General features: G+C 38.3%; 1 protein-coding gene across 2 annotated transcripts in view; it reads right to left on the bottom strand.

The window, feature by feature from the left end:
• LOC104610484 (ATP-dependent 6-phosphofructokinase 6) overlaps positions 1 to 25,361 on the bottom strand; it is a 29,917-nt gene extending 4,556 nt beyond the window's left edge. Inside the window, exons 1-12 of one of the 2 annotated variants that reach the window (XM_010277115.3) lie at positions 25,101 to 25,360; positions 24,864 to 25,023; positions 24,057 to 24,103; positions 23,877 to 23,981; positions 23,668 to 23,730; positions 23,448 to 23,585; positions 22,751 to 22,909; positions 22,612 to 22,665; positions 22,441 to 22,509; positions 21,319 to 21,448; positions 12,931 to 12,971; positions 716 to 940 (exon numbers count right to left, since the gene is read on the bottom strand). In XM_010277115.3, the coding sequence (XP_010275417.1) occupies positions 716 to 940; positions 12,931 to 12,971; positions 21,319 to 21,448; positions 22,441 to 22,509; positions 22,612 to 22,665; positions 22,751 to 22,909; positions 23,448 to 23,585; positions 23,668 to 23,730; positions 23,877 to 23,981; positions 24,057 to 24,103; positions 24,864 to 25,023; positions 25,101 to 25,130 (1,221 nt within the window). In that variant the 5' untranslated portion in view covers positions 25,131 to 25,360. Of the gene's footprint in view, positions 1 to 715; positions 941 to 12,930; positions 12,972 to 21,318; positions 21,449 to 22,440; positions 22,510 to 22,611; positions 22,666 to 22,750; positions 22,910 to 23,447; positions 23,586 to 23,667; positions 23,731 to 23,876; positions 23,982 to 24,056; positions 24,104 to 24,863 lie in introns of both variants that reach the window. The other variant, XM_010277114.3, reaches the window with a different exon arrangement.
• Between the last annotated feature and the right edge of the window lie 2,147 nt (positions 25,362 to 27,508).

The raw sequence follows: 27,508 nt of genomic DNA, 5'->3' as shown, positions 1-27,508 counted from the left end.
TTTGGGGTCTAAAGACCCTCTCTTATACATTCTTATGTCTAATAAGTGATGAAATACTTTTTTTATTACTCATCACTTGTTATCAAACGGAAAAGTAAAAACAGAAGAAGAAAAAAAAAATCGAAGTATGAGATAAGAAAGTTTCATGCTATCTGACAGAAAGACTAAAACATTACTGACTTCAAAAGTTGATGGAAATACCCTCAAGAAAAATGCTCTCCAGTGTCTCTGTTTTTCTTGTCAGTATTACTCTCACTGGGTTTTTGAAGATGATTTCCATCTTATTGGACCAGTAATATGAAGCTTATCATGTTGTCTACATGCTGATTGCCGATCATTGAAATGTTCAGTTATGCAAATTGACCAAAGTTACCATGACATTGAAGAAAAGCAATATGGACTAAGAATAATCAAGTTTTCCATAATCATGGGAGATAAAAGATTAAAAAGGTCATTACCCAATGTTGGTCCCAGCTATCTGGGGTCTTGGGAGGGAGGGGTAGGCTAGGTAAGGTCCTAATCTTTGGCATTTTTTTCACATAAAGTGGCCATCCTCAGACTCGAATCCACGTTATCATGTTTGTCAACCCGGGATTTTACAATTATACCAAATAATGGGAGATATCCTTTTCTGTCATACTTAAGGGATAACGAATTCTTTTCAGATGGCTATTCTTTATCAGATGTTAACACAAGGTAGATTAATGTACCAAACCTTGATTTCTTGAGATAGCCATAACCCAACATCTAGAAGCAATCTATTCCCTGATGCATCTTTTTCACCAACAGCATGCATGATCCGAGCAACATGCTCCTGTCCAGCACCCTCTGCCAGCACAATGACGATATGCCCATTTTCTTTAAGCCTCTTCTCTATAAATTCAAAAAGCCCATCCTGACCTTCAAGATAAAATGGAGACTCAGGAATCAAGCAGCAGTCCTGTTACAGGAGTGCAGAAGAATATGTCAAATATACTATCATTGTTTATGGCATCCCAACAAAAAAGTAAATAGCCAATAATATTATAGAAACCAAAAGTACAGCCTTTCTTTTTTGAGAAAAGATAGCTATATTCATTAATTCAGAAAAGGTACACGAGGAGATGTACAGAAAAAAGAAAAGGAAAACACACTCAGTTACACAGGAAGAGTAGAGTCACTATAAAGAGAATCTCTAATGCTCCCCGATTTTGCAAGGTTTTTTGCAAGTGAATTCCGCTCTCTTGGAATCCATATGAGTGTGTCCATACCAACCAAAAGATCTCTGGCCTCAGCCACACAATCGGCCAGGACTTCAGCCTTTGTAGAATTTGCTATCCCTATTGGACCACTGAAGGCCCAGAGGATGTTACCATCCATCTCCCTGATCACACCACCAGTGTCAGTCATCCCTGGGTTTCCTAAAGCTCAGTTTTGGAATAGTGCAAATATAAATATGTACAGTACAAATACAAGGATTAGAAATACCGCATACAAGGTTTTGCACTGAATATATTTGCATTTGCACTCTTCCCAAACTGAGCCTAAAGCACAACCATCAAAGTTTAGCATCAAATCCCTCTCAAGTGGAGAAAACCAACAGGACTGTCAAAGTGCAAGGAGAAGAGTGGAGAAAATTGGCTACATTCCTCTATAAGTCATTTAAGGAAGTTTCTTTAAAGATTTCAGCAGTCACATTCCGCAAGTTGCAGTAAAAGAAGATATGAGCAATCAAGTCTTGGGCAATTCTGCTCTTGTTCTCAAAGATTCGCTTTCAGAGTTTACGAAGAAAGGAAGAAGTTCTTCTTTTCCTCTCAACCCAACAGGATTCAGGAAGAAGTTCCAAACCTGTCTAGTAACCTGGCAGTAAAGCTTTCCACAGTTCTTCTGAATCAAATCACCAAAAGTCCAGCCATTCCATTAAATATACACCCAACATCATCACTTCTAGAGTAAGATCTTAGATCTTTGTAATGACAGATAATCAGGAAGGGTGTTCTAGTAATGGTAAATTCATTATAGTGGCCAATTAATGAAAGAGACCAATGTGCTCTTATGCCCATTATCTACAACACCCTTAAGCCTCCAAAATAAATAAATAAATAAGAAAATCACCTTGACTTGAATATTAGACACAGTTTAGGTTGTTTATCCTACTTTCATAAATAGCCTAGCATTTCATAGATACCACTTTTTTTGTATTAGGAAATCCAAGACAAAAAATAGATCCCAATGGTGGCCTCTGAAATGGAAGTGGGTAGACGAGGTGTCCATGCAAGTGTTTCTGGACCAATATCTGAAGGGCACCATTTATGAGATAACTCATGAATTTTGTAACCATCTGATTTATTCAAATAATGATCATCTTTTTTTTGATAGGTAATGATAATGAAAATTTTATTAAATAAAGAACTAAGTATTCATCATACAATTCCCCACAAAGAGGCACGAGGTGCAGCCTCCAAACTACATCATAAAGCTTACAATTGAGCCCAAAAGAGCTGACTCCTATGTACTCCTTGTTTAGCTAGAAGATCTGCCAGCCCATTTATTCAAATAATGATCATCATCATCATATCTAAGCCTTATCCCAACTATATGGGACCAGCTACATGAATCCTGTTTCACCATTCCATCCTATTTAGTGCCATATCCTTTTTTTTTTTTTTTTGTAACTGCTTAAATTTCAATAAAAAATCCAGGAGAATACAAAATTAGGGCAATCATCCACCAGGGCCTCTTCAAGCCAAACTGGCAACACAGAAGCAGAGGTAAAAACACTTGCAGACGCATAATCCTTCAACTTCAAGGCAACCACATGAGCTGCTTTGTTGTCCCCTCTTCTGATATGATTGAGCACAAAAGATTGAAAGCCTTGCTCCAGCATACATGTCTTGGACAATTCCTCCAATGGGACCCAACTACTTCAACATTTTGGGCAATCACATGAGCCGCTTTATTTGGTGTCATATCCATTGTTAATTTATGAGCACTTAAATCATTTCTTACTGTTAATGTCGACTGTGTAGGGGTATTTTTGTCTTTATGCTTATGTTTAAGTTACTGATGTGTAAAGTTATGTTAGCACTTGTGTCCCTCACTTAAATAGGGGCAAAGGTGTCCTTTCTTAATTAATAGAAATATAAAATAGATCTGGCGAATGGAGAGAGACTGATTTTCTCTCTTGTTCGAACCAGACCTTTCTCCCTCTCTATTCTCTTCTCTTCTTCTTCTTCTTTCTCTTCTCCTCTTTCTCTTATTTCTACTGTTACCATTCTAACAGAATTCAAAGGCATATTGGATTCTAATATGGTATCAGAGCCAAACTGAGCAAATCGAATCTGCCCAGAATTCTGTTCTTCACACACCCAGTCTAGGGTTTTCTCTTGTATTCTTTGCCATCAGTTGGAGATAAGGGAAGGGGCTGAAAAGGAGTGATCGCCCTCTTCCCTTGGAGGTTTCTATGCCTCCATTCGTGCAGTTCGTGGCTGGTTTCTGTGGTTTGTAGGAAGCCCTCCCCTAATTGGTGAAGAGAAGAGGGTTGATTCGAGTGATGCAGTGGGTGTTGAGTATAGTCTGATTTTCTAGTGATTAGGTAAGAGGTTTTTATGCAGTTTTTATTGTGAATCAAATGACGAGTATGTTTCAGATCGTATGGTGGGAATTCAGGTTGTAGTGTGTTAGGGTTTATGCAAATTTCAGTGTGATTTGAAGGGGGAGTGATCCTCGAATAGTGTGGTGAATTTTCAGGTAGTCGTGTGGTGTAGAGAGTGCAATATTCAGCAATAACAGGTGCTGAGAACAGTGTGGTTTAGTGTGCAGTTTGCAGAATTCAGCAATAACAGAATTCAGCAATGGGAGACAACAGTGACAGTAAAACTAGTGTGATGGTCCCTACTGACTACCTGAATGTTCAGATGACCTCTATTAAGTTGAATGGAGAAAATTATGTACCTTGGGAAAATCTGTAGAAGTCTTTCTTAAGGCAAAGAAGAAAGTGAAACACATAAGGGAGGCAAAACCCTCTACAGACTCTCATGAGTATGATGACTGGGAACAAGAAGATGCACAGATTATCACATGGTTATGGAATAGTATGGAACCCAAGATTAGTATGAATTTCATGTTTCTTGATAAGTGTGAGACCATGTTAAGAAGTTGTATTCAGGTCAAGACAACACAACTAGAGTATATCAGCTGTATTAGGAATATTTTAATTTGCAACAGGGTAATCAGAGTCTTGAGGAATACTATGCTAGTATGAGAAACATTCGTAATGAGTTGAATGTGTATCACCCCCTCACCTCTGATGTTAAAATTCAGCAACAGCAGAGAGAACAACTAGATGTGACCTGATTTTTGGTGGGGCTGAAGTCTGAATATGAACCACTGCGGGCACAGATACTAGAAGTATCAACTCTCCCTTCCTTAGAAGAGGTGTTTGCTCAACTTAGGAGGATTTCTATTGGATCTACCGAGAACTCTAGTGTTTCTGATAGATCGGCCTTTGTAGGTACCAAGGGGCCGTGGTGTTAGAAGTGGAGCTTGGGGAGCTCAATCTGGTCGTAGTGGTAGTAGTGGACCGGTATATGGTCATAGTGGTGGTGATGAACCTATGTATAACCGTGGTGGTGGTCATATTGGTGGTCGAGATTCAGGGGGACCGCGGTAGAGGATGTAGTTCAGGTCCGAGAAGATGTACACGCTATGGTATGGATGGACATACCATTTGTTGACAGTTGTGTATGTATTCAGGTTTAGTACCATAAGGGTACTGTTGTAATTACTCCTCTGTTTATATTGTTCGACTGTACTAGTAAATAATAAAATCATTCTTTCGCCCCCTAAGTTCTGGAGGGCTTTCAGTCACTCGACTCACCTCTCTTCTCTCTTCTCCTCTCCTCTCTTCACTTGCTCTTGCTCAACATGGTATCAGAGCAAGTCATCCAGGCCTGAAGGGTGGTGTCAAGATAACTACTGTTGCATCCAGTGCTGTCTCCAATCGAACTCCTAATCTGGTGAAATCAGTTTGATCCAGAAGTTACAGAGTCTTTTTGTATTCCAGCCCAGAAACTACTGTTGCATCAGAGTTTTTTGTCTCCAATCGAACTACTGTTGCATCCATCTACTCGACTATAGAGAGACTATTGCTTGCAGTTCGTAGAGGGTGTTCTGTCTTCAGAAAGACTATCATCTGAAACTAAAAGAAATATTGCTCATCTTCTGTTCAGCTGCCTATTATTTGAGGATTCGTAGAAGGAGCTCTGGTTTACAGTCAAGGAGTTCTGGTTTACCATAAGGGAGACTATCATCTAAAACTAAAAGAGGTACTATCATCCTTGTCTGTTCGGATGCCTATTGTTTGCTGAACTGTTTGATGACTGTTCGGCTGCCCTACTGTTAAGTGACTGTATTCCTTAACACAATAACTGTATTCAAACTTTTTTTTTGTTGGTATTGTGGACTGTTGATGGTCTGTTTTAGCCGACTAATTGTCTGCTCAATATTAATCTTATTAATTGACTGTTCGGCTACCCTATTGATCTCCTTGACTGGTTAGCTATCAGCCCTACTAAGTAGGTCATTCAGACTTGTTCTTGTACTGCAACAGCAGTGTGCAGACTTGTTTCAGTGAAACCGTAGGTCAGAAGGACCTGTTTCAGTACTGCAACAGCAGTGTTCAGTTTGTTGTTTGTTCTCAGTGAAACTGTAGGTCAGAAGGACCTGTTCTTGTACTGCAACAGCAGTGCTCTTTCTTTTGTTCTCAGTGAAACCAGTGGTCAAAAGGACCTATCTCTGAAATAGTCGTGTACGGCTGTACTTTTTTGGTTGTTGTTTCAACTTTTTATTCAGATATCATGGGCAGTGAAGATTCAGCCACATCTGGAGTTTCCTCAATGCTGAATGGAATGGATGGGGGTGACCTATCCTTTCCTATGGCTGTTGTCCCTCTTGATGGTTTAAACTACTTGGAGTGGTCAAGAGGGATCAAATTATACATCACTGCAAGGGGGAAGATAGGCTATATTAATGGGAGGATAAAAGAACCATCCTCTGGGAGTGCTGAATATGATAGATGGAATCAGGAGAACAATATTGTTATGTCCTGGCTCTTGGTTTCCATGCAACCTCAAATCAGGAAGAATTTCATGTGGACTGAAACTTCGAATGAAATCTGGGAACAAGCAAAGTCTACATATTCAGAATTGCGACACTATGCCAAAATTTATCAACTGCAGGCAGCATCTTCTACTTGTAGACAGGGGGAGAGGTGTTTATCGGTCTATTACTCTTGACTTAACATCTGTCTGGAAGGAGTTGGATCACTACCAGAGTGTGGATTTGTGATGAGGATGCTAAGAAGTACAAACAGCTTGTCTCCCAGCAAAGGGTGTTTGCAGTTTTACATGGTCTGAATCCTATGTATGAATCTATCAGGGTTCAGATTCTCAGCTCTAAGGATCTCCCTTCTGTTCAGGAAGTCTATGCTCTTGTACAATCTGAAGAAAGCAGGAGAAATTTGATGAACAGCCCTGGTGGGGATGCTGTTGTGTTAGTTGCAAAAGGGGGTGTATCTACTGGTGTGGGATCTTCTTCCCGGAAAGGAGATCTCCAGAAAAAAACAGAAGATAAGGAAAAATTGTGGTGCACTCATTGCCAGAAACCCCGACACACCAAAGATACCTGTTGGGATCTTCATGGGAAACCAAAATGGGCTCAAGATCTGACTAAGAAGCAAGGTTCAGAGGTGAATAAGAAGTACGGACAACAAAGTACAAAGAAACATCACATGGCCAACATGGCTACTCGGGAGAATCAGCCCCCCATTTCTACTGTGATTCAGACACATCTCACTGGACCTGACCTGAGGGAGGACATTATGAATTCCTTCCGTGACCATTTAGAGCTCTATGGTAGAGCAATTCGTCAGATGGATGCTCCTCCCTCAACCTCATTTGCATCTACATCAGGTAACCCTGCCGTTGCTTTCCATGTTGCTTCTCACACCCCTGACTCTCCATGAATCATTGATTCTGGAGCATCAAAACATATGACTGGTACGTCCTCTTACTTTCAAACCTATCACCCTCTTTCTAGAAGAGACAAGGTGAGACTAGCCGATGGATCATACTCTTCCATAGCTGGTCAAGGAACTCTCTCTCTTCCTCTTGGCCTTACCCTTTCTGATGTTCTTCATGTTCCAAATTTTCCCATTAATTTGTTCTCTATTATTAGTGTTACTAATTCCTTGAATTGCTCAGTGACTTTTTTCCCTTCTCATTGTGTGATTCAGGATCTGGCCTCGGGGAGGACGATTGGTAGGGGTCGTATGGCTAATGGACTTTACATGCTGGAGAATAAGGCTGGTCTTCATGTTACAGAGTCTATGAGTCAGTCCTGTAAGAAAAAAGTCTATTTATGGCATTGTCATCTTGGTCATTTGTCTTTTGAGTCTTTGAAAGTTGTATTCCCAGAACTGTTTAAGTCAATGTCTGTTTCTGATTTTTCTTGTCAAACGTATCAGTTGAGTAAGCATTGTAGAACTCATTTTCTTCAAAGAAATAGTAAATCTAAATCTCTGTTTCACATTGTTCATTCTGATGTGTGGGGCCCTGCTACTTTACCATCTGAGAGTGGCTACAAGTATTTCATTACCCTCATTGATGATTATTCTAGATATACTTGGGTATACCCGATGCGAACCAGGGAAGAAGTACCAAAAATCATTCAAGATTTCCAGCGGATGGTCTTCACACAATTTCAAACTGAAATCCAAATTTTCCAATCAGACAATGCAAAAGAACTTTTTCATAGTGACCTCACGGAATTTTTTGGTTCGCATGGTTCCCTTCACCGTAGCTCTTGTGCCCGCACACCACAACAAAATGATGTGGCCGAACGGAAGAACCGACATCTCCTTGAAGTGGCTCGAGGTTTACTACTTCATATGAATGTTCCCAAACAGTTTTGGCTTGAAGTAGTTCTTTGTTCCACTTACCTTATAAACCGTATGCCCTCTCGTCGGTTAGAGTACAAAGCCCCACATCAACTTCTCTTTCCTAAGGCTCCCCTTCTTTCTATTCCTCCTCGTGTCTTTGGTTGCCGGTGTTTTGTCCAAAATCTGTCTCCCACCCGTGGGAAATTGGATTCTCATGCTATCCCTTGCATATTTCTTGGTTACTCCTTCACTCAAAAGGGATACCGTTGTTTTGATCCTGTTTCTCGTAAATTCAATGTCTCCATGGATGTTTCTTTCTTTGAAGATGAGCCTTTCTATCCTGTTTCTCCTCAAGGGGAGTGTAGGCATGAGGAAAAACTGGTTCAGCTTCCCTCTCTCCCTGACCCTCCACCTTTTCGTGTTTTTTCTCGTCGTCGCAACGGCCAACCAAATTCGAGAGCTATAGAGAATCCGGAAGTTGTACCTCCAGTGCCACCAGACTCCTCGGGGGAGGATCATACTCACTCAGGTATTTTGGCTCCCAATGATGTCCTTGAATCTATTGAAAATGATTCCTCTACTGCTAATGATCTTGACCGTCCTATTGCTCACAAGAAGGGTGTTAGATTGTGCACCACTAAACATCCCATTTCCAACTTTGTCTCCTATGAGAACATTTCATCCGCATTCCGTGCCTTCCTTACCTTTATTGACAGTGTCCCTATCCCTAAGAATGTGGCAGAAGCTCTTTCAGTTCCTGAATGGACAAATGCCATGAGGGAAGAAATTAATGCTCTTTACAAAAATGGCACATGGGAACTTGTTGATCTTCCTAAGGGAAAGGTTCCAGTTGGATGTAAATGGGTGTTCACAGTCCAGCATAAGGCTGATGGAACAGTGGAAAGGTATAAAGTTCGCTTAGTGGCAAAGGGATTTACTCAAGTGTATGGAGTTGATTATGCAGAAACTTTTGCCCCCGTTGCCAAGATGAATTCCATTAGAGTACTTTTCTCTCTTGCGGCTAATCTGGATTGGGTTTTACACCAGTTGGACATCAAGAATGCATTCTTGAATGGTGACCTTGAAGAGGAAGTGTACATGATTCAACCTCCTGGTTTTCTAGCCCAAGGCAATGAACAGAAAGTGTGCAAGTTGAAGAAGTCCTTATACGGGCTGAAACAATCACCAAGAGCTTGGTTCAGCAGATTCCATGTGGCAGTTCAGCAAAAAGGATACAGGCAATGTCAATCAGATCACACACTGTTTGTGAAAAAAGGAGAAGGTAAAATTGCTGCTCTAATTGTATATGTGGATGACATAATTGTTACTGGTGATTGGGAGGATGAAATTCAGAAATTGAAACTTTTTCTTGCCACTCAGTTTGAAGTGAAGGATCTAGGACCTGCCAGATACTTCCTTAGAATTGAAGTTGCCCGATCAAAGAAGGGTATCTTCATTTCCCAAAGGAAATATGTCCTAGATTTACTTCAGGACACTGGAAAAATGGGAGTGAAGCCAGTTGACTCTCCCATTGACCCCAACCATAAATTAGGTGACAATTGTGGTGAATCGCTCAAGGATGTGAAACGGTTTCAGAGGCTTGTAGGGAGATTGTTATACCTTTCTATGACTCGCCCAGACATTGCATATGCTGTTGGTGTCCTCAGTCAGTTCATGCATGCTCCTAGGTCTTCTCATCTTGAAGCAGCAGAGAGAATCCTCCGATATCTAAAGAAGTATCCAGGTACTGGTTTGTTATTTCAAAAGCACGGACATTTGAAAGTTGAAGTTTATACAGATGCAGATTGGGCTGGATCCCAAAGTGACAAAAAGTCTACCAGTGGCTACTGCACCTTTATAGGAGGGAACCTTGTTACATGGAGGAGTAAAAAGCAAAATGTGGTGGCTAGATCCAATGCTGAAGCTGAATATCGTGCTATGGCCCACGGGGTTGCTGAAGGTATGTGGATAAAGAATTTGTTGGGGGAGTTGGGTTTCCCAGTGACCAAACCTATAACTCTATTTTGTGATAACAAAGCAACTATAAGCATTGCTGCCAATCCGGTGCTACATGATAGAACAAAGCACATCGAAGTTTACAAGCATTTTATCAGAGAGAAAGTTATCACAGGCGAAGTGTGTACCCCCTATGTCACTTCTGAGAGCCAGCTTGCAGACATCTTTACAAAGGGTTTAAACCTTTCCAGACATCATGATCTTTGTGACAAGTTGGGCATGATTGATATCTATGCTCCAACTTGAGGGGGAGTGTTGACAGTTGTGTATGTATTCAGGTTTAGTACCATAAGGGTACTGTTGTAATTTCTCCTCTGGTTATATTGTTCGACTGTACTAGTATAAATAATAAAATCATTCTTTCGCCCCCTAAGTTCTGGAGGGCTTTCAGTCACTCGACTCACCTCTCTTCTCTCTTCTCCTCTCCTCTCTTCACTTGCTCTTGCTCAACACCATTAATTATTGCTATGATTTGCATAGTCCACCTTCAACTTTGGCCAATCATGCCATGACCAGTGATAGCAACTTCAGACAGGAGAGCCATTCAGCTGATCAGATGCTCCCTACATCCACAGATGTTCCCGGGAAGGTGATGATGAGTGTCCCCGTGATGAGTATGAGAGGTTTGTCCAGACCACATCTCAATAGAACATAGCCACTCTTGCACACAACCACTGGGGTTTGTTGCTCGGAGGGGGGGAGGGGGGATGGTAAGGTGTGCCGACTAAAGAAGGCCATTTATGGACTTAAACAGTCTCCTTGAGCATGGTTTGGTAGGTTCAGTGAGGTGGTAAAGAAGTTTGGTATGAAACAGTGCCAGGTTGACCATTTAGTCTTCAGCCATGACTCTTGGGCTGGAAAGATCCTATTGGTGGTATATGTAGATGATATTGTTATTACCGGGAATGATAAAGTGGGAATTGATAGGTTGAAAACCTTTCTACAAGAACACTTTCAGACAAAGGACCTTGGTAAACTAAAGTATTTCTTGGGAATAGAAGTAGCAAGGTCTAAGCATGGTATTAACTTGTGTCAAGGGAAACATGTTCTTGATTTGTTGAAAGAAACAGGATTGTTAGGTGCTAAACTAGTTGAAACACCTATGGAAGCAAATACTAATTTGAACAGTGATATGGGTGAAGATTTTGAAGACCCTGGTAGGTACCGGCAGCTAGTAGGTAAACTGAACTACCTAACCATTACTCGGCCAAACATTTCATTTACGGTTAGTGTGGTAAGCCAGTTCATGCAAAAACCTCGGGTTCCACATTGGGATGTAGTTCTAAGGATTGTGAGGTATTTAAAGGGAGCTCCTAGTCGTGGTTTGATATAGAAGTGGAGGAAAACTTGAAATAGAGGGATATACTGATGCTGATTGGGTTGGTTCAATATCTGATAGGAGATCCACTATAGGCTATTGTACTTTTCTTGGGGGTAATCTGGTGACATGAAAAAGTAAGAAACAAACAGTTGTGGCAAGAAGCAGTGCAAAGGTAGAATATAGAGCTATGGCACATACTACTTGTGAATTAGTGTAGCTGAGGAACCTTCTACAGGAGATGGGATACATTGTTGACACTCCAATGAAGCTCTACTGTGACAATCAGGCTGCAGTCCCTATCTCTTCTAATCCGATGTTTCATAAGAAAACCAAGCATATAGAGGTTGACTGTCACTTTGTGAGAGAGAAGGTGCTGAGTGGATGATAGATACTGCATATGTTAACACAGAAAACCAATGGGCAGACTTATTTACAAAAGGGTTGAGTTGGGGAAGAGTGGACTACATATGTAACAAGCTGGGACTATATGATATATACTCACCAGCTTGAGGGGGAGTGTTAATGTTGACTATGTAGGGGTATTTTTGTCTTTATGCTTATGCTTAAGTTGTTGATGTATAATGTTATGTTAGCATTTGTGTCCCCCACTTAAGTAGGGCCAAAGGTGTCATTTCTTAATTAATAGAAATATAAAATAAATCTGGCCGAATGGAGAGAGACTGATTTTCTCTCTTGTTCGAACTAGACCTTTCTCCCTCTCTATTCTCTTCTCTTCTTCTTATTCTTCTTTCTCTTCTCCTCTTTCTCTTATTTCTACTGTTACCATTCTAACGGAATTCAAAGGCAGATTGAATTCTAATACTTACTAATTCAAGCCATGTCTTTTTTTGGTCTGCACCTAGCCCTTCTAGCCCCTTCAACTTGCAATAGGTTGCTTATTCTTACAGATGTTAATGTTATAGATGGTCTTCTATGCACAACAATGAGATAGCAACTTAGCAAGGCAAAATAGGAGGGGCAGTACATTATTGTTACAGTCATTTAGATCCACTTCAGAGAATGCATATTATCTACTTCAGGCACTGGAATTGTTACTTGGCATAGTTAATCTCCTGTAGGACCAATGTTCCAACTTCCAATTACAGTTCCATATAACTAGGTCAAGACATCTCAGAACCGCAAAAGTTGAAATAATTTGAAGGACTCAGTATCTTGAAAGGCTTTAAGCTTTTGGACAGTAGAGGAGACTCTTTCAGCATCTTTTGTTGGGGTGCTGAGCATTTTGCAGCAGATCTTTAAGGAGTTTGAGCCTCTTAGCTAGTATATGTCTAAATTCTAAAAGGCTCTAAAATCCTCTTGAATGAAGATACCAGAGAAAAAAAATTGAAAATTCAATGGTTTTCTAGAACTCTCTAAAAGCCTCTTGAACATTAATACCAAAGAAAAAAAATGAAAATTCAATGATTTTCTAAAACTTCATTACAAATTCATGCTGGCCCAAGCCGAGCATGAGGCCTGAACTATTAGCTGGAGTAGGGCTCAGACCAAGCTCAAGTCCAAAGTCCGAATATGGGCCTTGGACCAGGCCTCTGCTTGGTAAGGTCCATCCTCATCCTCATCCCTAGTAAAGATCCCCTTTGTATTTAAAGTGATAAACTATCATATTAGACATCGAATGCAGAAGTTTTGCTCTGTGGGCTTGATAAGGTCTTACCACATCCCGACTTGCCAAAGTAGCAAACATAGCAATGAAGCCTGCAAGATGCAAATAAATAGTTAAATAAATGGATAATAAAACAAGTTACAGAAATTCAGAAGAAATAAAAAATGTTAAATATTGTAAATCCATCACTTTAGTTACACTATGTGAAGAAATAAATAAATAAATAAATGAATAATAAAACAAGTAAAGAAACTCAGAAGAAATCTATACTACTTTAAAAAGCACAACTGGCCTCAAGAATATTTCTGGAATTTTTTTGAGGACAAAATTTACCCCTCTATATTTAAATTTATTGATAAAAATGAGGGCAAATAGGGTAATTGGTTATTGATATTAAATGAGTTAAAAAGAGGTAATTTTAAGATATTCAATGCATTCAATTCCCTCTCATTAAATCCAAATTTAAGTTATTAACCTGCATTCATGTTCATTGAATCATACATTTAAGTCATTTTATTTCTTCCCAAGTTCTCATCATTAAGTTTTATTAATTAATTCCATACTTAATAAGTTAATAATTCCAATAACATAAAAGCTTATACTTTTAAAATCTGCCTAGAAAAAATAGTGTTTTCATCTAGGTGGTGGTAAGAAATTAAACCATTTTTGGGTCAATCCATGTTGTCACGATTAAATAATAAAATGAAAAAAATAGAAATTAAAAAATTGAGAACATTTTTAACATACATATTAAATAATAATAAATATGATAAATAAGAAATGTTTTTATTAATGATGGAAATGGAATGTAAAATTTAATTGGAAATAAAAATATTTTCCTATTCTCTCTCATTAAATCCTTTATTTAAGATATATTTTTCTCATCATTAAATTCTTGTAATGAAATCCACAATATAAATTTTAATAGTATAAAAATAAATATTTTGAAAAGTAATTTGAAAACAAAACCATTTTCTTCCCTCCCGGTGGTGGACAAGCAATTCGGCCATTTGAGGTCAAATGGATTAATAAATAATACCATAATTAAATAATAAAAATTAAAATAAATAAGTATAAAATGTAAGAAGTGTTTTTATTAATGATGAAAATGGAATGCCAAATTTAAAATCTACCTAAAAATGAAATGATGTCATAGTCAAATAATAAAATTTTGAAAATAGAAAATTCAAGGAATTACAGAAACAACAAAAAAGATAGAGAAAAATTTGGGCACATATCTTGTTGGATTGAAGTCTTTGTATGTATGAGTATTCGACTGATAAGAGTTCTTATTAGCCTATACTTAAGTTTAAGTTGTCCTGTACTGGGGCTATGTTAATGGGCCTAATCCTGTTTAATGTTTTAAGTTGTCTGGGTGTCCCATCACTAATCAAGGGCATTCTAGTAACTTCATGTATCATTGTACTACATCATAATATAAATAATAGTACTGTCGACTGAGCAGTTGAGTTCGACATTCCAGCATCTCTTCTTCTTCTTCTTCCCTTTTCTGCTACTTCGGCTACAGTAGTTTAGCTTTCATGGTATCAGAGCATTAGCTTCTTCCTGGTTTCAGCCGACACACACTCTCTTCTCTTGCTATCTTTTCATCTTCTCTCTTCCTTTTCTAGGTTGCTGCAGTGAAGACCTAGGGGTGTAAGAGAGTAAAGCAAGTTCGAACCTAGGGTTTCTCTTGGTTGTAAGACTCAAGGGAAGTAAGACCCAGAAGTAGATGTCCTACTAGGTTATTTCCAACAAATAGTAGCTATTTGGCTACTAAGAGAGGTCTGTGTAGGACAGACCTAGTTGAGGACTGATTTCAGCAGTCCTAGCACTAGCCGAAAGGGGCTTAGCTTCTTCTACAGTTGCAGCTTCGGTGCTCCAGCAAGACTCGCACAGACTTAGCTTCTTCTACAGAGTCACTGTTCACTTGCTACTGTTGCAGCCTTGAACTGTTCACTCGCTACTGTACCCGAACTGTTGCAGTTTTTTGGTTCAGCCCAAGTGAAGTCTATCTAGTGTTCTACCAGCACTGTGAACACTTCTACCAGCATAGCAATGTGGCAAACAGCTCCAAGTTCAGGGTGGTTATCAGTCTGAAACCCCTCACCACTGCTGTGAGATTACCTAGAGAGCTGCCAGCTCCAGATTGTTCAGCACTGTGAACCCTAGTTGAGGACTGATGTCAGCAGTCCTAGTATTGGCCGCAAGGAAGGGCACTCTCTTTACAGTTGCAGTACTCGAAGTTCAAGTGAAGTCTGCATAGCACAATAGTTGAGAATCCTTAGCTTCAGGTCGGTTACCAGCCCAGAACTCCTTGCTTGCTGTTGTAACTGAACTGTTTCAGAACTGTGACAGTCTCGACAAGTCTGAAACTGTGTTGAGTGCTGTCAGAACCTGTTGTGATCATTTCGGCTAATCAGATCTGCTCCAGAACTGGTTCAGAACCTTCTGAACTGCTTCGGCTAGTCTTAATCAGTGTCACCTACACAGTGGCTGCAGTCAAGATGTCTTCAATACCCAGAGATGTTTCTTCTAGAGATAACAGGCCTGCGGCAAGTGGGAATTTTGTCACCAGCAACAATGATGACAACTCACAAAATACACCAACAGTGTCTTCTTCTCCTATGGGACAGGTTGCTGATTCCTCTGGAACTGGTACTTTGGGCTTCACTGCTAGTGAGGTTGAGGTCCTTAGCAGGGCATTAGCCCATCTAAGAAATAACTCTTTTGCTTCTACATCTCTTGCCAGATCAGGTACAGCCTCTGCCTTCAGTGCCACTGGCTCTATTGACTCTACTTCTTGGGTTATTGATTCCGATGCTACTGACCATATGACACATATGTCTTCCCTATTCTCTTCATATCATTTGTTGTCTGGTTAGGATAAGATGAGAGTTGCTGATGGGTCTTTCTCCACTATCTCTGGAAAGGGAATGGTTGACCTAAGCAAGAACCTCTCTCTTAAATCAGTTTTATATGTTCCCAGTCTTACCTCAAATCTTTTGTCTGTTTCAAAACTTACCAAAAATTTGAACTGTAGTATAACCTTTTTTCCTACTCATTGTGTTTTCCAGGACAGATTGACAAGGAGAACGATTGGGTGCGGTCATGAGTATGGAAGCCTCTACTACCTTGATGCAAACATCGGCTCAGCCTTACAAGCATCTGCTGCTAGTAGTCCGGAAAGTGTGGAGTCAATAGCTAAGCTGCATCTTTGGCATGCTAGGCTAGATCATGTGTCTTTCTCCTCATTAGAAATGTTGTTTCCCAAATTGTTTAAGGGCATTCCAAGTCAGAGTCTAACCTATGAAGTATGTCAAATGTCAAAACAATGTAGAACTGTGTATCCAATTTCCAGCAATGAAATTTGTGCTCCTTTTGATTTGGTTCATTCTGATGTCCGGGGCCCTTCACCCATTGTTTCCTTTGATGGCTTCCGGTACTTTATCAGTTTTATTGACCACCACTCTCGTTGTACATGGATCTACCTATTAAAAGGACGGGATGAAGTACCACGGATAACCATGGCATTTTGCAAGATGATTGAAACACAGTTTAATAAGAAGATTAAGCAATTCAGGTCAGACAATGTTATTGAATACTTCGAAAAATCCTTGAAATTATTTATGGAAGATGCTGGCATACTACATCAGTCATCCTGTGCTTATACTCCTCAGTAGAATGGGGTTACTGAGCGCAAGAATAGACATCTATTGGAGATAGCTCGAGCCTTACTATTCCAACACAAAGTCCCCAAGCAATACTGGTCTCAAGCTGTACTTTCTGCATCATATCTGATAAACCGGATGCCATCTAAGGTGTTGGGTATGAAAACCCCTTTCTCTGTTTTGTGCCCCACTCTTCCAGACTTTCCCCTTCCTCCTCGGGTCTTTGGCTGTATATGTTTCATACATGTGAAGGATCCAAAGAAGACCAAGCTGGATCCTAAGGCTACAAAGGGAATAATCTTGGGGTACTCTCCTACACAAAAGGGTTACAAGTGTTATGACCCTGTCTCCAAGAGAAAGTATGTCACCAGAGATGTGGTCTTCTTTGAGTCTCAACCCTATTTTCAGTCTTTTCAGAATCCTCTTCAGGGGGAGACTAGTGGGATGGAAGAGGATTCTCATTCTCCCTTCTTTTTTGTTCCCCTATCTGCCTCGGGTCTTCCATCCTCTCCTCCTACTCCTTGTTGTGACATTCCAGGTCAACCTAGTGAGGCTCCCACTATGCCGGTTACCTCTCCTGATGCTGCAGATGTTCCTGAAGGCTCCAATAGGCAACAAAAAGAGATACTTACAACAGAAGAAAAAGGAGCCCTAAACCTCATGACAACAACCAGTTGGACTCGGATCAATCTGTCTCTACAATCCAAGGTAATTCCAACTCTCATACTTCTGATTTGGATCTTCCTATTGCTCTCCGTAAGCCTATCCGCTCTTGCACCACCCGGCACCTCATTGTTGATTTTGTTTCTTACTCACATTTATCTCCTACCTATCACTCCTTTGTGTCTGCTCTCTCCTCTATGCGTGTTCCTTCTAGGTACTCAGAGGCTGTGTCTGATCCAAGGTGGAAAGAAGCTATGAATGAAGAGATGAAAGCCCTAATGAAAGCAAGAACTTGGGAATTAGTGGATCTGCCAGAGGGGAAGACCACTGTTGGGTGCAAGTGGGTGTTTACTGTAAAGCACAGGGAGGACAGGTCCATTGAAAGGTACAAGGCCAGACTTGTGGCAAAGGGGTTTACTCAGAAAGAAGGGATTGACTACAAAGAAACCTTTGCCTCAGTAGCAAAGCTCAATACAATTCGGGTTCTATTGTCACTAGCAACAAATTTTTCATGGGAACTTCATCAGCTGGATGTGAAGAATGCCTTCTTAAATGGTGACCTTCATGAAGAGGTATTTATGGAACCTCCACCAGGCTATGACTTTGGTAGAAAGGTGTGCAAACTGAGGAAAGCATTATATGGGTTGAAGCAATCTCCCCGTGCATGGTTTGAGAGGCTCTGTGGGGCCATGAAGAAAGTGAGGTACACTCAGAGTAGTGCAGACCATACCTTGTTCACAAGGAGACAGGATAGCAAACTTACTGCACTCATTGTTTATGTGGATGATATGGTAATTACCGGGAATGACTTGGAAGAGATGAAAAGACTGAAGGAGTTTCTAGCTTTTGAATTTGAGATCAAAGACTTGGGTCATTTGAGATATTTTCTTGGGATTGAAGTTGCCAGGTCAAGAGAGGGAATCTACATATGTCAGCGGAAGTATGTTCTTGACCTCCTAGAGGAAACAGGCATGATGGGGTGCAAGCCAGCAAATACTCCAATGGAACAGAATCATGGCCTACAGGAATCAATAGGGGAGGACTACTGTGATAGAGAGAGATACCAAAAATTGGTAGGGAAGCTGATATACTTATCCCTCACTCGGCCAGATATTGCTTATACTGTGCATGTTGTCAGTCAATTTATGCACTCTCCAAAGATCCCTCATATGAAAGTAGTTGAAAGGATTCTCAGGTACTTGAAGACTTGCCCAGGGAAGGGAATTCTCTTCAGGAAAAACAATATAATTGAAATTGAAGCCTACACTGATGCAGATTGGGCTGGGTCTGTTGGAGATAGGAAGTCAACCTCGGGTTACTATACATTTGTGGGAGGAAACCTGGTCACATGGCGCAGTAAGAAGTAGAATGTAGTGGCTAGATCAAGTGCAGAAGCAGAATATCGAGCTATGGTCCACGGGGTTGCTGAACTCTTATGGCTCAAAACTCTTCTTAATGAACTTGGCATTAAGGCTGAAGGTCCTCTCAGGCTGTATTGTGACAATAAAGCTGCCATCAACATTGCTAACAATCCCGTGCAGCATGACAGGACAAAACATATGGAGATTGATCGGCACTTTGTTAGAGAAAGAATTGTCTCGGGTGAACTCTGTGTGCCTTATACTCCATCTGAGATGCAAATTGCAGATGTACTGACTAAAGGGTTGGCAGCAGCAAAGTTTAGGGACATGCTTGGCAAGCTAAACATGATTGATATCCATGCTTAGCTTGAGGGGGAGTGTTGGATTGAAGTCTTTGTATGTATGAGTATTCGGCTGATAAGAGTTCTTATTAGCCTATACTTAAGTTTAAGTTGTCCTGTACTTGGCCTATGTTAATGGGCCTAATCCTGTTTAATGTTTTAAGTTGTCTGGGTGTCCCATCACTAATCGGGGCATTCTAGTAACTTCCTGTATCATTGTACTACATCATAATATAAATAATAGTACTGTCGACTGAGTAGTTGAGTTTGACATTCCAGCATCTCTTCTTCTTCTTCTTCTTCTTCTTCTCTTTTCTGCTACTTCGGCTATAGTAGTTTAGCTTTCATATCTAATGTTATATATTTATAAAAATAAAATATTGGGTGCATCTCTAGTATTATGCATTCATTATATTGAACAAAAATAAGTATTATAGATAAGAAATAATTTTATCAATAATGGAAATGTAATACGAAATTTAATGTCAACCTAGAAATCAAACTATTTTTCTTTTTGGGTGGTGGGTTAGTGGTTTGGGTCAAATGATATCATAGACAAACAAAAATTAAGTGTGAAAAGTAAAAATTATTTATATAATGTAAATGAAATATATAATTTAAAGGAAAAATTGTAGTTAAAGCCGATTGTACATTTAAAATTAGGTTGCAAATTGGTTTAAAAACCAAAAAAACTCAAACAACTGGCTCTACATTTCAAATTATAAAAACCCCTGCCATGTCATCAAAGGCTTATCTGGTTGTTACCAACAAAAAGCCTATATCGAAAATAGGTTTTTAGTTTCTCTCCCTCTCCCTTTATCTCTCGATCTCCCTCCCTTCTCTCTCACTCCCACAGTCATATCTCAATCTCCCGTTCCCTCTGTCTCTCCCACTCTCTCAGCTTTGGTCTGTAGCCAAATCAAAATCTCTCTCTCTCTCTCTCTCTCTCTCTCTCATTCTTCTCCCTCTCAGTCAATATCTCCTTATCCCTCAATCTCTATCGTTCTCCCACTCCCTCTCCTCTCTCTCTCTCTCTCTCTCATTCTCCCTCAATCTCTCTCATTCTTCTCCCTCCTAGTCAATATATCCTTCTCCCTCAATCCCTATCGTTCTCCCACTCCCTCTCTCGTTCTTTTTTATTTTTCTTACAAACTTACACAATATTAATCAGATAGTATAAAAAAACTAAAGGGACCAATTACTTGTACAATCAAGTTATAAATTTCTATCAAGTTGGTGTAAATTTCTTAGCCAAGAGTTTCTTGTGAATTTTCATCAAATTGGTGTAATGATTTTTGAACCATACCAAGTTGGTTTCATGTTCTTTTATATGGTCTAATTAATACCATATAAGTGTGTAAGAAAATAAAAAAAGAATGAGAGAGGGAGCGGGAGAGAAACTGAGGGAGAACAACAAAAATTAAGGGAGAAGGAGAGATCGACCGAGAAAGAGAATGAAAGAGATTGAGGGAGAACGATAGGTAGAGAGAGAATGAGAGGAAATTGATATAGAGAACGTAAATACCGGAACCAAAAACCGTTTTTATTTATTTTCAAATCATGCAGTCGTTGAGCAGAGAGAGACGATTGTGAGAGTGAGAGAGTGGGAGGGGGAGAGTAAGAGAGAGCAAAAGAGAAACTAAAAACCTTTTTTTTTTATTTTCCAATCACCTAGCATTAAAGGGCAATTTCAGTATAAGATTTTTGTAGTGTCCAACATGGATTAAGAGTCCCATGTAGGCAACAACCACATAAGCCTCCAATGACATGGCGGGGGTTTTTTATAATTTGAATGTAGAGCCGGTTGCCAAAGTTTTGTCGATTTCAAGACCAACCTGTAGCCTAATTTTAAATGTACAACCCACTATGACTATAACTTTCCCTAATTTAAAACTAATTCGAAAGCGAAACTATTTTCTTATCTAGATGGTGGGTCAACGATCCAACTTTTCAAAGAAACCATAATGTCATAATTGAATAATAATTATTTAAAAAAGCATAGAACACAAAAAATGAAAATGTATAGAATTTTGTAGAAAACATTTGAGAACATTTCTAATGTTATGTATTCATCATATTAAATAAAAATAATTGTTAAAATAAAAGTTATTTTTATTTATGATAGAAATGGAATACAAAATTTAATAATAATATTATTATTATTAATTGTTATTTGCTACAAGCATTTAAGTTTATTTTTAATCAGATCATTACTTTTGTTAATTTTCAATTTCTATCTTAACTATGATATATCTAAAATTCAAGTAATTAATATGAAGAAAAATTTCTCACGTGCAACGCATGTGCTTAATTACTAGTTAAATATTGTAAAGCCATAACTTGAGTTACATAACTTACATTGTGTGGAGACAATAAGGACAAATGATCAGTTGAATACCCTACCACTATATCGTCCCATAAGCTTCACAATGCCAACACCATTCTCCACACTTTCAACCTCCACATGTGCAGCATTAATAGCCCTCTGAGCTTCTTCAACAGCAGTGTCAAAACCAAAAGATTTGTCTATCACCTGAAACCCAATAAGAAGATTAAAACAGATAAGAAAGGCCCTGTAGCTCAGTAACAATTAGCAGAATTTCCACTCAAAGAGAGGGGGAAGGAAGAGCTATCAGGTTGCCACCAGCCCTTTTGATTATGACTGGGTACAGAGACAAAACATCTAAAAATAATATAACTCGAGTCTTGGGATGAATTATATGTGATAAGGGTTTCTAAGGGACTAGTGAATGTACATACACCCCAGTTAACCAGACAAATAACAAGTTACAAATGTTTTGTCAAATTTTGAGAATAATTCCTCAAACTCCATTTGTAAGTTTGTAACAAAATGAAATAACTAAAAAACAGTAAAAGTAGCAGGCAGCCCGATCAAAACTTGGCGTCTTTCTGGGTTTTAGAACGCAGAAGTAGAAATTGAAACATAATAAACTTGAGATATCTTAATAGCTGAAAATTAGGCTAGTTGAATAGGGCTTGAATGGGACAGACTGTGGGCTGACACTACAAGTCTGGAAGAATGGTCAGAAGAAAGGGCTTTGGTTTAAAATTCAAACAAAATGAAGCATCCAATTACAATAAATAGGAAGTGGAACAGCTGTTCTTGAAGAATGATAAATGTTTCAACGTAACACCAAAAAGGAAGGAAAAAAATAAAACCCATTTTTTGGATTTTTCTAACAAAAGACAACAGAACAGATGAGTATTCCTTCTTTCCATCCAAGCAAGGTGTTAACATCCATATCTTAAAGAAGTAATGGCTATTGAAAGCTTCTTTCCAGATTGAGTCAAATAGGCTGAAGATGTTCTCAACAAGATAGGCACTGTGTCTAATTGAATAAGATTATTACCTAAGACTGACCCAAACACATGGTCATTGATCACTTTTGGAATGAATTAAGTAAGAAGGTTATTTTCTCATATTAATCTTTTACATAACTCAATTTTCGAGTTCACCGATAAGAACCATCACAATAAAACACAGAACATGAATGTCAAACTTACTGCAATATCATTATCAATTGTCTTGGGGATTCCAGCAACTGCTACTTTGAGACCACGTTTTTCAACTTCCTTGACATAAAAAAAAAATCATATCAATGCAGCATTTTGTAAGGAATACTGTTTTTTGATTGGTGGTCAAGTGGAGCAGCAAAAAAGCTAGGAAGCATTTACCTTAAAAATAGCAGCTGCTCCTTTCTGAGTGCCATCACCTCCAATTATGTATACCTAGAAACCAGAAAGAAAAGGACCAAAATGTTAACATAAACGGTCAAAGATTTAAGCAGCCTGGAAAAGAGAAAAAAGGATTCACCTGATTAATGCCCCGGTCCTGAATGCTATCAACTATTTTCTTAGTATCATGACCTCCCCTTGATGTGCGAAGAAAGGTACCACCACGTTTATGGATGTCATTGACAACTTTTGGAGTCAAAGTAGTTGTATTTTTAGAGTAAAATCCTTTATATCCTCCCTGCAAAATATCTCAGACATATCAAATTAGGATTAACATATTTTAGTTCACTAACTAGACTATGAAAATGTCATACTATATAAAAAATATTCAGTAAGATGCCATCCAGAATTGGTATCATTCCTGATGTATTATCCTTCCTGGAAATATTTCAACAATATTAAACAAAGATTTATAGATATTAGTTGACTAACTAGATTAGAAAAATGCCATATGAAATAACAGTTAATGAAAATTCATTGGCAACTTCTTGTCCCAATGTAAAGATGTAGCTGTAAAAAAAGTGCTTATCCATGGCATACAGGGATTCGTTAAGAACCTAAGCATTTAAGCATAAAAGAACATACAATATTATCGTGCAATAGTATAAGATCTCAACTCTTCAAGACTTTCAACAAACATTAATCAGGATTAATAACATTTTTAAAGACTACTATTAGCAGTGCAAGATACTCTCAAATTGGAAGTTTACAGGATTTACATAACCTTTAATCTACAATTGAAGAATCCTAAGAAGCACATTGCTCACTAATCTTACCTCAATGCCGAGGATGTCTTCAACACCATACATATAATTCAAGCCACATACTATCTCTCGAATAACAGTATTAATTCCAGGGCATAAGCCACCACATGTCACTATGCATGCACGTACTTCATCTGACTCAAAGTAAACCTAAACACCAGAAAGATCTATAAACAAAGTAGGTAAAAGTTACAATCTATTTAAGAACAGTAGTTCTCTGATAAAAGTATACCTTTTCTTGAGGTCCAGCACGCCGAAAGTGTACCCCTCTAGGACTGTTCTTCTGAACAACAATCTGAATACCAGAAAAAAAAATAATAATAATAGTAACAACAACCAAAAAAAAAAAAAAGATACAAAAAAAATCTGATAACCCATACTGAGAAAACAGAGACATCAAGCACAACTGGATTCTGGTAAAGTAAAACCAAAGTTACCTACTTTTTTTGCTACAACATCTTCTGTGCTGACGAAGTTTTGCCTGGTGAAACAGACAAATTTACATCTCTTATATCCAAGCAATTCAGTTCTCAGGCTATGAGGAATCTGAGGCAACAAAATACATGCATGGGCATAACCAAAACTTATAATCAAGGTTCACAAAGAACAATATAGACTTACTTGACAATTGCATAAGCTGTACTCTTTTGCAAAGGATTTGGGTATGCCTGGAGGAAAGAAGAAAAGAAGAATGAAACATTAACTACCAAAAGTTTTTTTTCTTTTTGGGTAAAACCAGAAATGTGCTACACAAGACGAGGGTAGCACGTCCCGAAAAATTGAACACCATAGTAGACTGAAAAGGTAAAGGGAAAGCATTGCTCAACAAAATTGGCATTGTAATTTCCAACAATTAGGGTGCATGCATCAAATATTACTTTTATAATACAAAAATAAATAAGGACAAAGCTAGAATGTTAGGATTTGTTAACATTTAAACAAGTAAAAATCGTGCTGAATCTCTAAAATAGGACAATACCAAACATAATTATTGAGTATTTTCTATTTAAGGGAATGTTGTCATTTGGCTTAATAGAATAAACTTGTCTTATTTATTGAATTAACACCTTATAGCAGACTGTTTATAGAATAAACTCTAGAGTTGCAGTTTCGTAAATCATAGCTTGCACTCCGTTACTAGCAAACAAAAGATGTTAGTTACTGCGTTAGTTCATTATTAGTGCTAAATTAGTCAAAATAATCGCCAAAAAAAGGCCATAGAAACCACTTACTGGAACTTACAAGAGCTTGGAATCTGAAAAACCAAATTTACAAGGTAAATGATTTCCATATCCAAAACCAAAATATAAAATTAATCAAAAGATGGATAACTTCTTAATTACGTTCAAGGAAAAATCAGCAACAAAGAAATGCAACAGAAAATGAGAGGGAAAGAAGAAGAGTCTGTGTGTATGTGCGTGAACATACAGGCAAATCGGGGAGGAAGTCTGTTAAGTGAGGAACATCTTCGAGCACGAAACCGCCATCGCCAGTCTGAATTGAATTTAACGCTGTGATAACATTCTTTTGAAGCCAATTGAACAGCTTTGTTGAGGAATTGCAGTTGCGGGAAGTGGAATTCGGATTCCTGAAAATCAAAAGAGCATTATGTTTCTTCCGCCTACAGAAAAATAACGAGGGAAGAGAACGGGAATGAGACGGAACGGATAGAGATAGGGAAACAGAAAGCTCCATATAAGAAACGGAGGAAAACAAGAATTGAGGCCGTAAACCAGAGAAAAGAGCTGATCAGTTCAAGAGGAGATGAGATGGTGATGGTGGCAAAGTCGCAAACGAGATTGGTGGAACCAAGCGATGGAAAAACTGTTTTTTAATTAATTTCCATCGCTGGCGTGTTCATTGGGGTCGCAGGGGAGTACTGCGATCGTATGTGAATTATGAACTGAATTCGGCCATTTGTTCTGTGAGAGAGTAAGGAGCAAATCAGGATTAATGTGAGCTCCTCACACGGGGGCGCCTCACAATTCGAATCTGATCCAATCTGAACCGGCCAACCCAATCCAATTTGATCAATTTTTTTTTTTTTTAAATAAATCATCGATCGATTTCAACACGATAGACTTTGGAATGGGGCTGTGAGGTTGATGTGAGATGCGCTGTGTAAGGAGCAAATCTTGATTCGAAGCATCCTTGACGGCGTCTGGCTTTCAGAGATGGGGCCCAGGCAAGCACTTTATAAGCTTTTTGTGTGGTGAAAAATTCAAAGAGCCCAAATCGATTGATTGACTTTAAAGATTAAAATTTTTTTAATTCTTTAAAAAATACTAGAATATTATATGTGACTATGTTGACAAAATGGTCAAGACCTTCTGGGATTGATCTCAAAAAATGATAGCATAGAGATGGTTATATCATATCACAGTTCATTTGTCCTAAGGAGGTGTATCATTAATAATATCTTCATAGAGAGAATGTCCTTAAAAGATTTGGTCTTAAAAAGAGTGGTGGATCCATCTCCGTATGAAATGTTTCACCATTGTTTTGTATCAAATTCTTGTTAATAGCACTCCAACTCAACCATTTACCCCATTTGGAGGAATTCACCTAGGGGACCCCCTCTCTCTCCATACCTCTTTGCTTTGTGGAGTGAGGCCCTCACAAGGTTGGTGTGTTTTGATAGTGGTAGTGGAAATAATTGTCTTAGCCTCAAAGCCTCAAGAGATGGGCATATCATTCCTATCCTTCAATTTGTGGATGATTCACTATAAAAAAAAAAAAATTGATTTCTAGCACCCTATAGCAACAGATTTCTTTTAGCAACGGACATAATTGTTACTATAACCTTAATCTCTTGCAATGGACACTAGACTGATTGTTGCTACAACTTTAGTCTCTTACAACGAACACTAGACTGACCGTTGCTAAAACAACTATATCAACCGACAAGACTAGCTAAAAAAGTGCAAACAACAAAATTCATAAATAAATTGTTATGGTTATTTTATAAAACTGCTGTTAAATAATATCCATAGCAACGGTGCATCGTGAAAGCCATTACTAAATAATACTTGTAGCAATGGTTTACCATGAAAACTATTGCTACAACACTCTTCTGGCCATAGTTATATGATAACCGTTGCTAAAAGCTATTTATAGCAAACAATTTATCATATAAAGCGTTTCTATAACACACTTCCAGCAACACCTTTTATATATGATCGTTGCTAAAAACCATCTATAGCAATGGTTTTTATTTAGAACCGTTGTTAAAAGTTATCTATTGCAACAATTTATCATGAAAAACCATTGTTACAACACGATTTCAGCAACAATTTTTATATAAAATTGTTGTTATCAATTGAGAAATTTTGATTTTCTTGATCTATAAAGGTAAAATTAATTCATGAAAAATAAACCATTTGCATTAATATATTCAAATTCTCAATGTAATCACAAAAAAATATATATTTATCACTTGACAAAAGTAATTAATGTTTCAAATAAAAATAATAATAAAATGGTGTTCTTGTTTTTAATAATAAATAGAACAAAAAGAATATCTTCAGTGTGTGAGTAACAAAAATTAATTATAATAATATTTATATAATTTTATCAATAAAACACTTACCAAAGTTGTAGGCCATGCAATGTTAATAGACCATTACTAGTCTAAAAACAGTAAATGGCAATTCAGAAGTTGATAATTTAGATGGCTGGGACCAACATTGGGTGATGGTCCTTAATATCTTCAAATTTCTTTCAATCTGGACCATTGATTTAAATAAAATTTCTTGCTGTACTTTCCACCACAAGTTCACTTGTAAATTAAATTTCTCAACCCTATGCTTTTTTCTTTTTTGGATTATTAACCAAATGGAGCATATCAAAGAACTATATTAAAGTATCAGAAAATGTATAAATAAAATAGAATCAACTAGTTTAGGTATAACTTAATAACTTAAAGGAAGAACCACCCAAACATCACATCAATCTAATGAAGGAATTGGCAGTCATGCATACATAAGCCATGTAATCCTCCTCCAAATTCACAAGCATAGTTGCAACAAGTTCATCTGAACAAAGCTTAGTTTCCTCAATGTTCACAACTCACA

This window comes from Nelumbo nucifera, chromosome 1 (genome assembly GCF_055504915.1).
Source record: "Nelumbo nucifera cultivar China Antique chromosome 1, China Antique-T2T, whole genome shotgun sequence".
Lineage (NCBI taxonomy): Eukaryota > Viridiplantae > Streptophyta > Magnoliopsida > Proteales > Nelumbonaceae > Nelumbo > Nelumbo nucifera.
The sequence above is the reverse complement of the archived record's forward strand: the minus strand, read 5'-3'. Positions and strand labels throughout refer to the sequence as shown.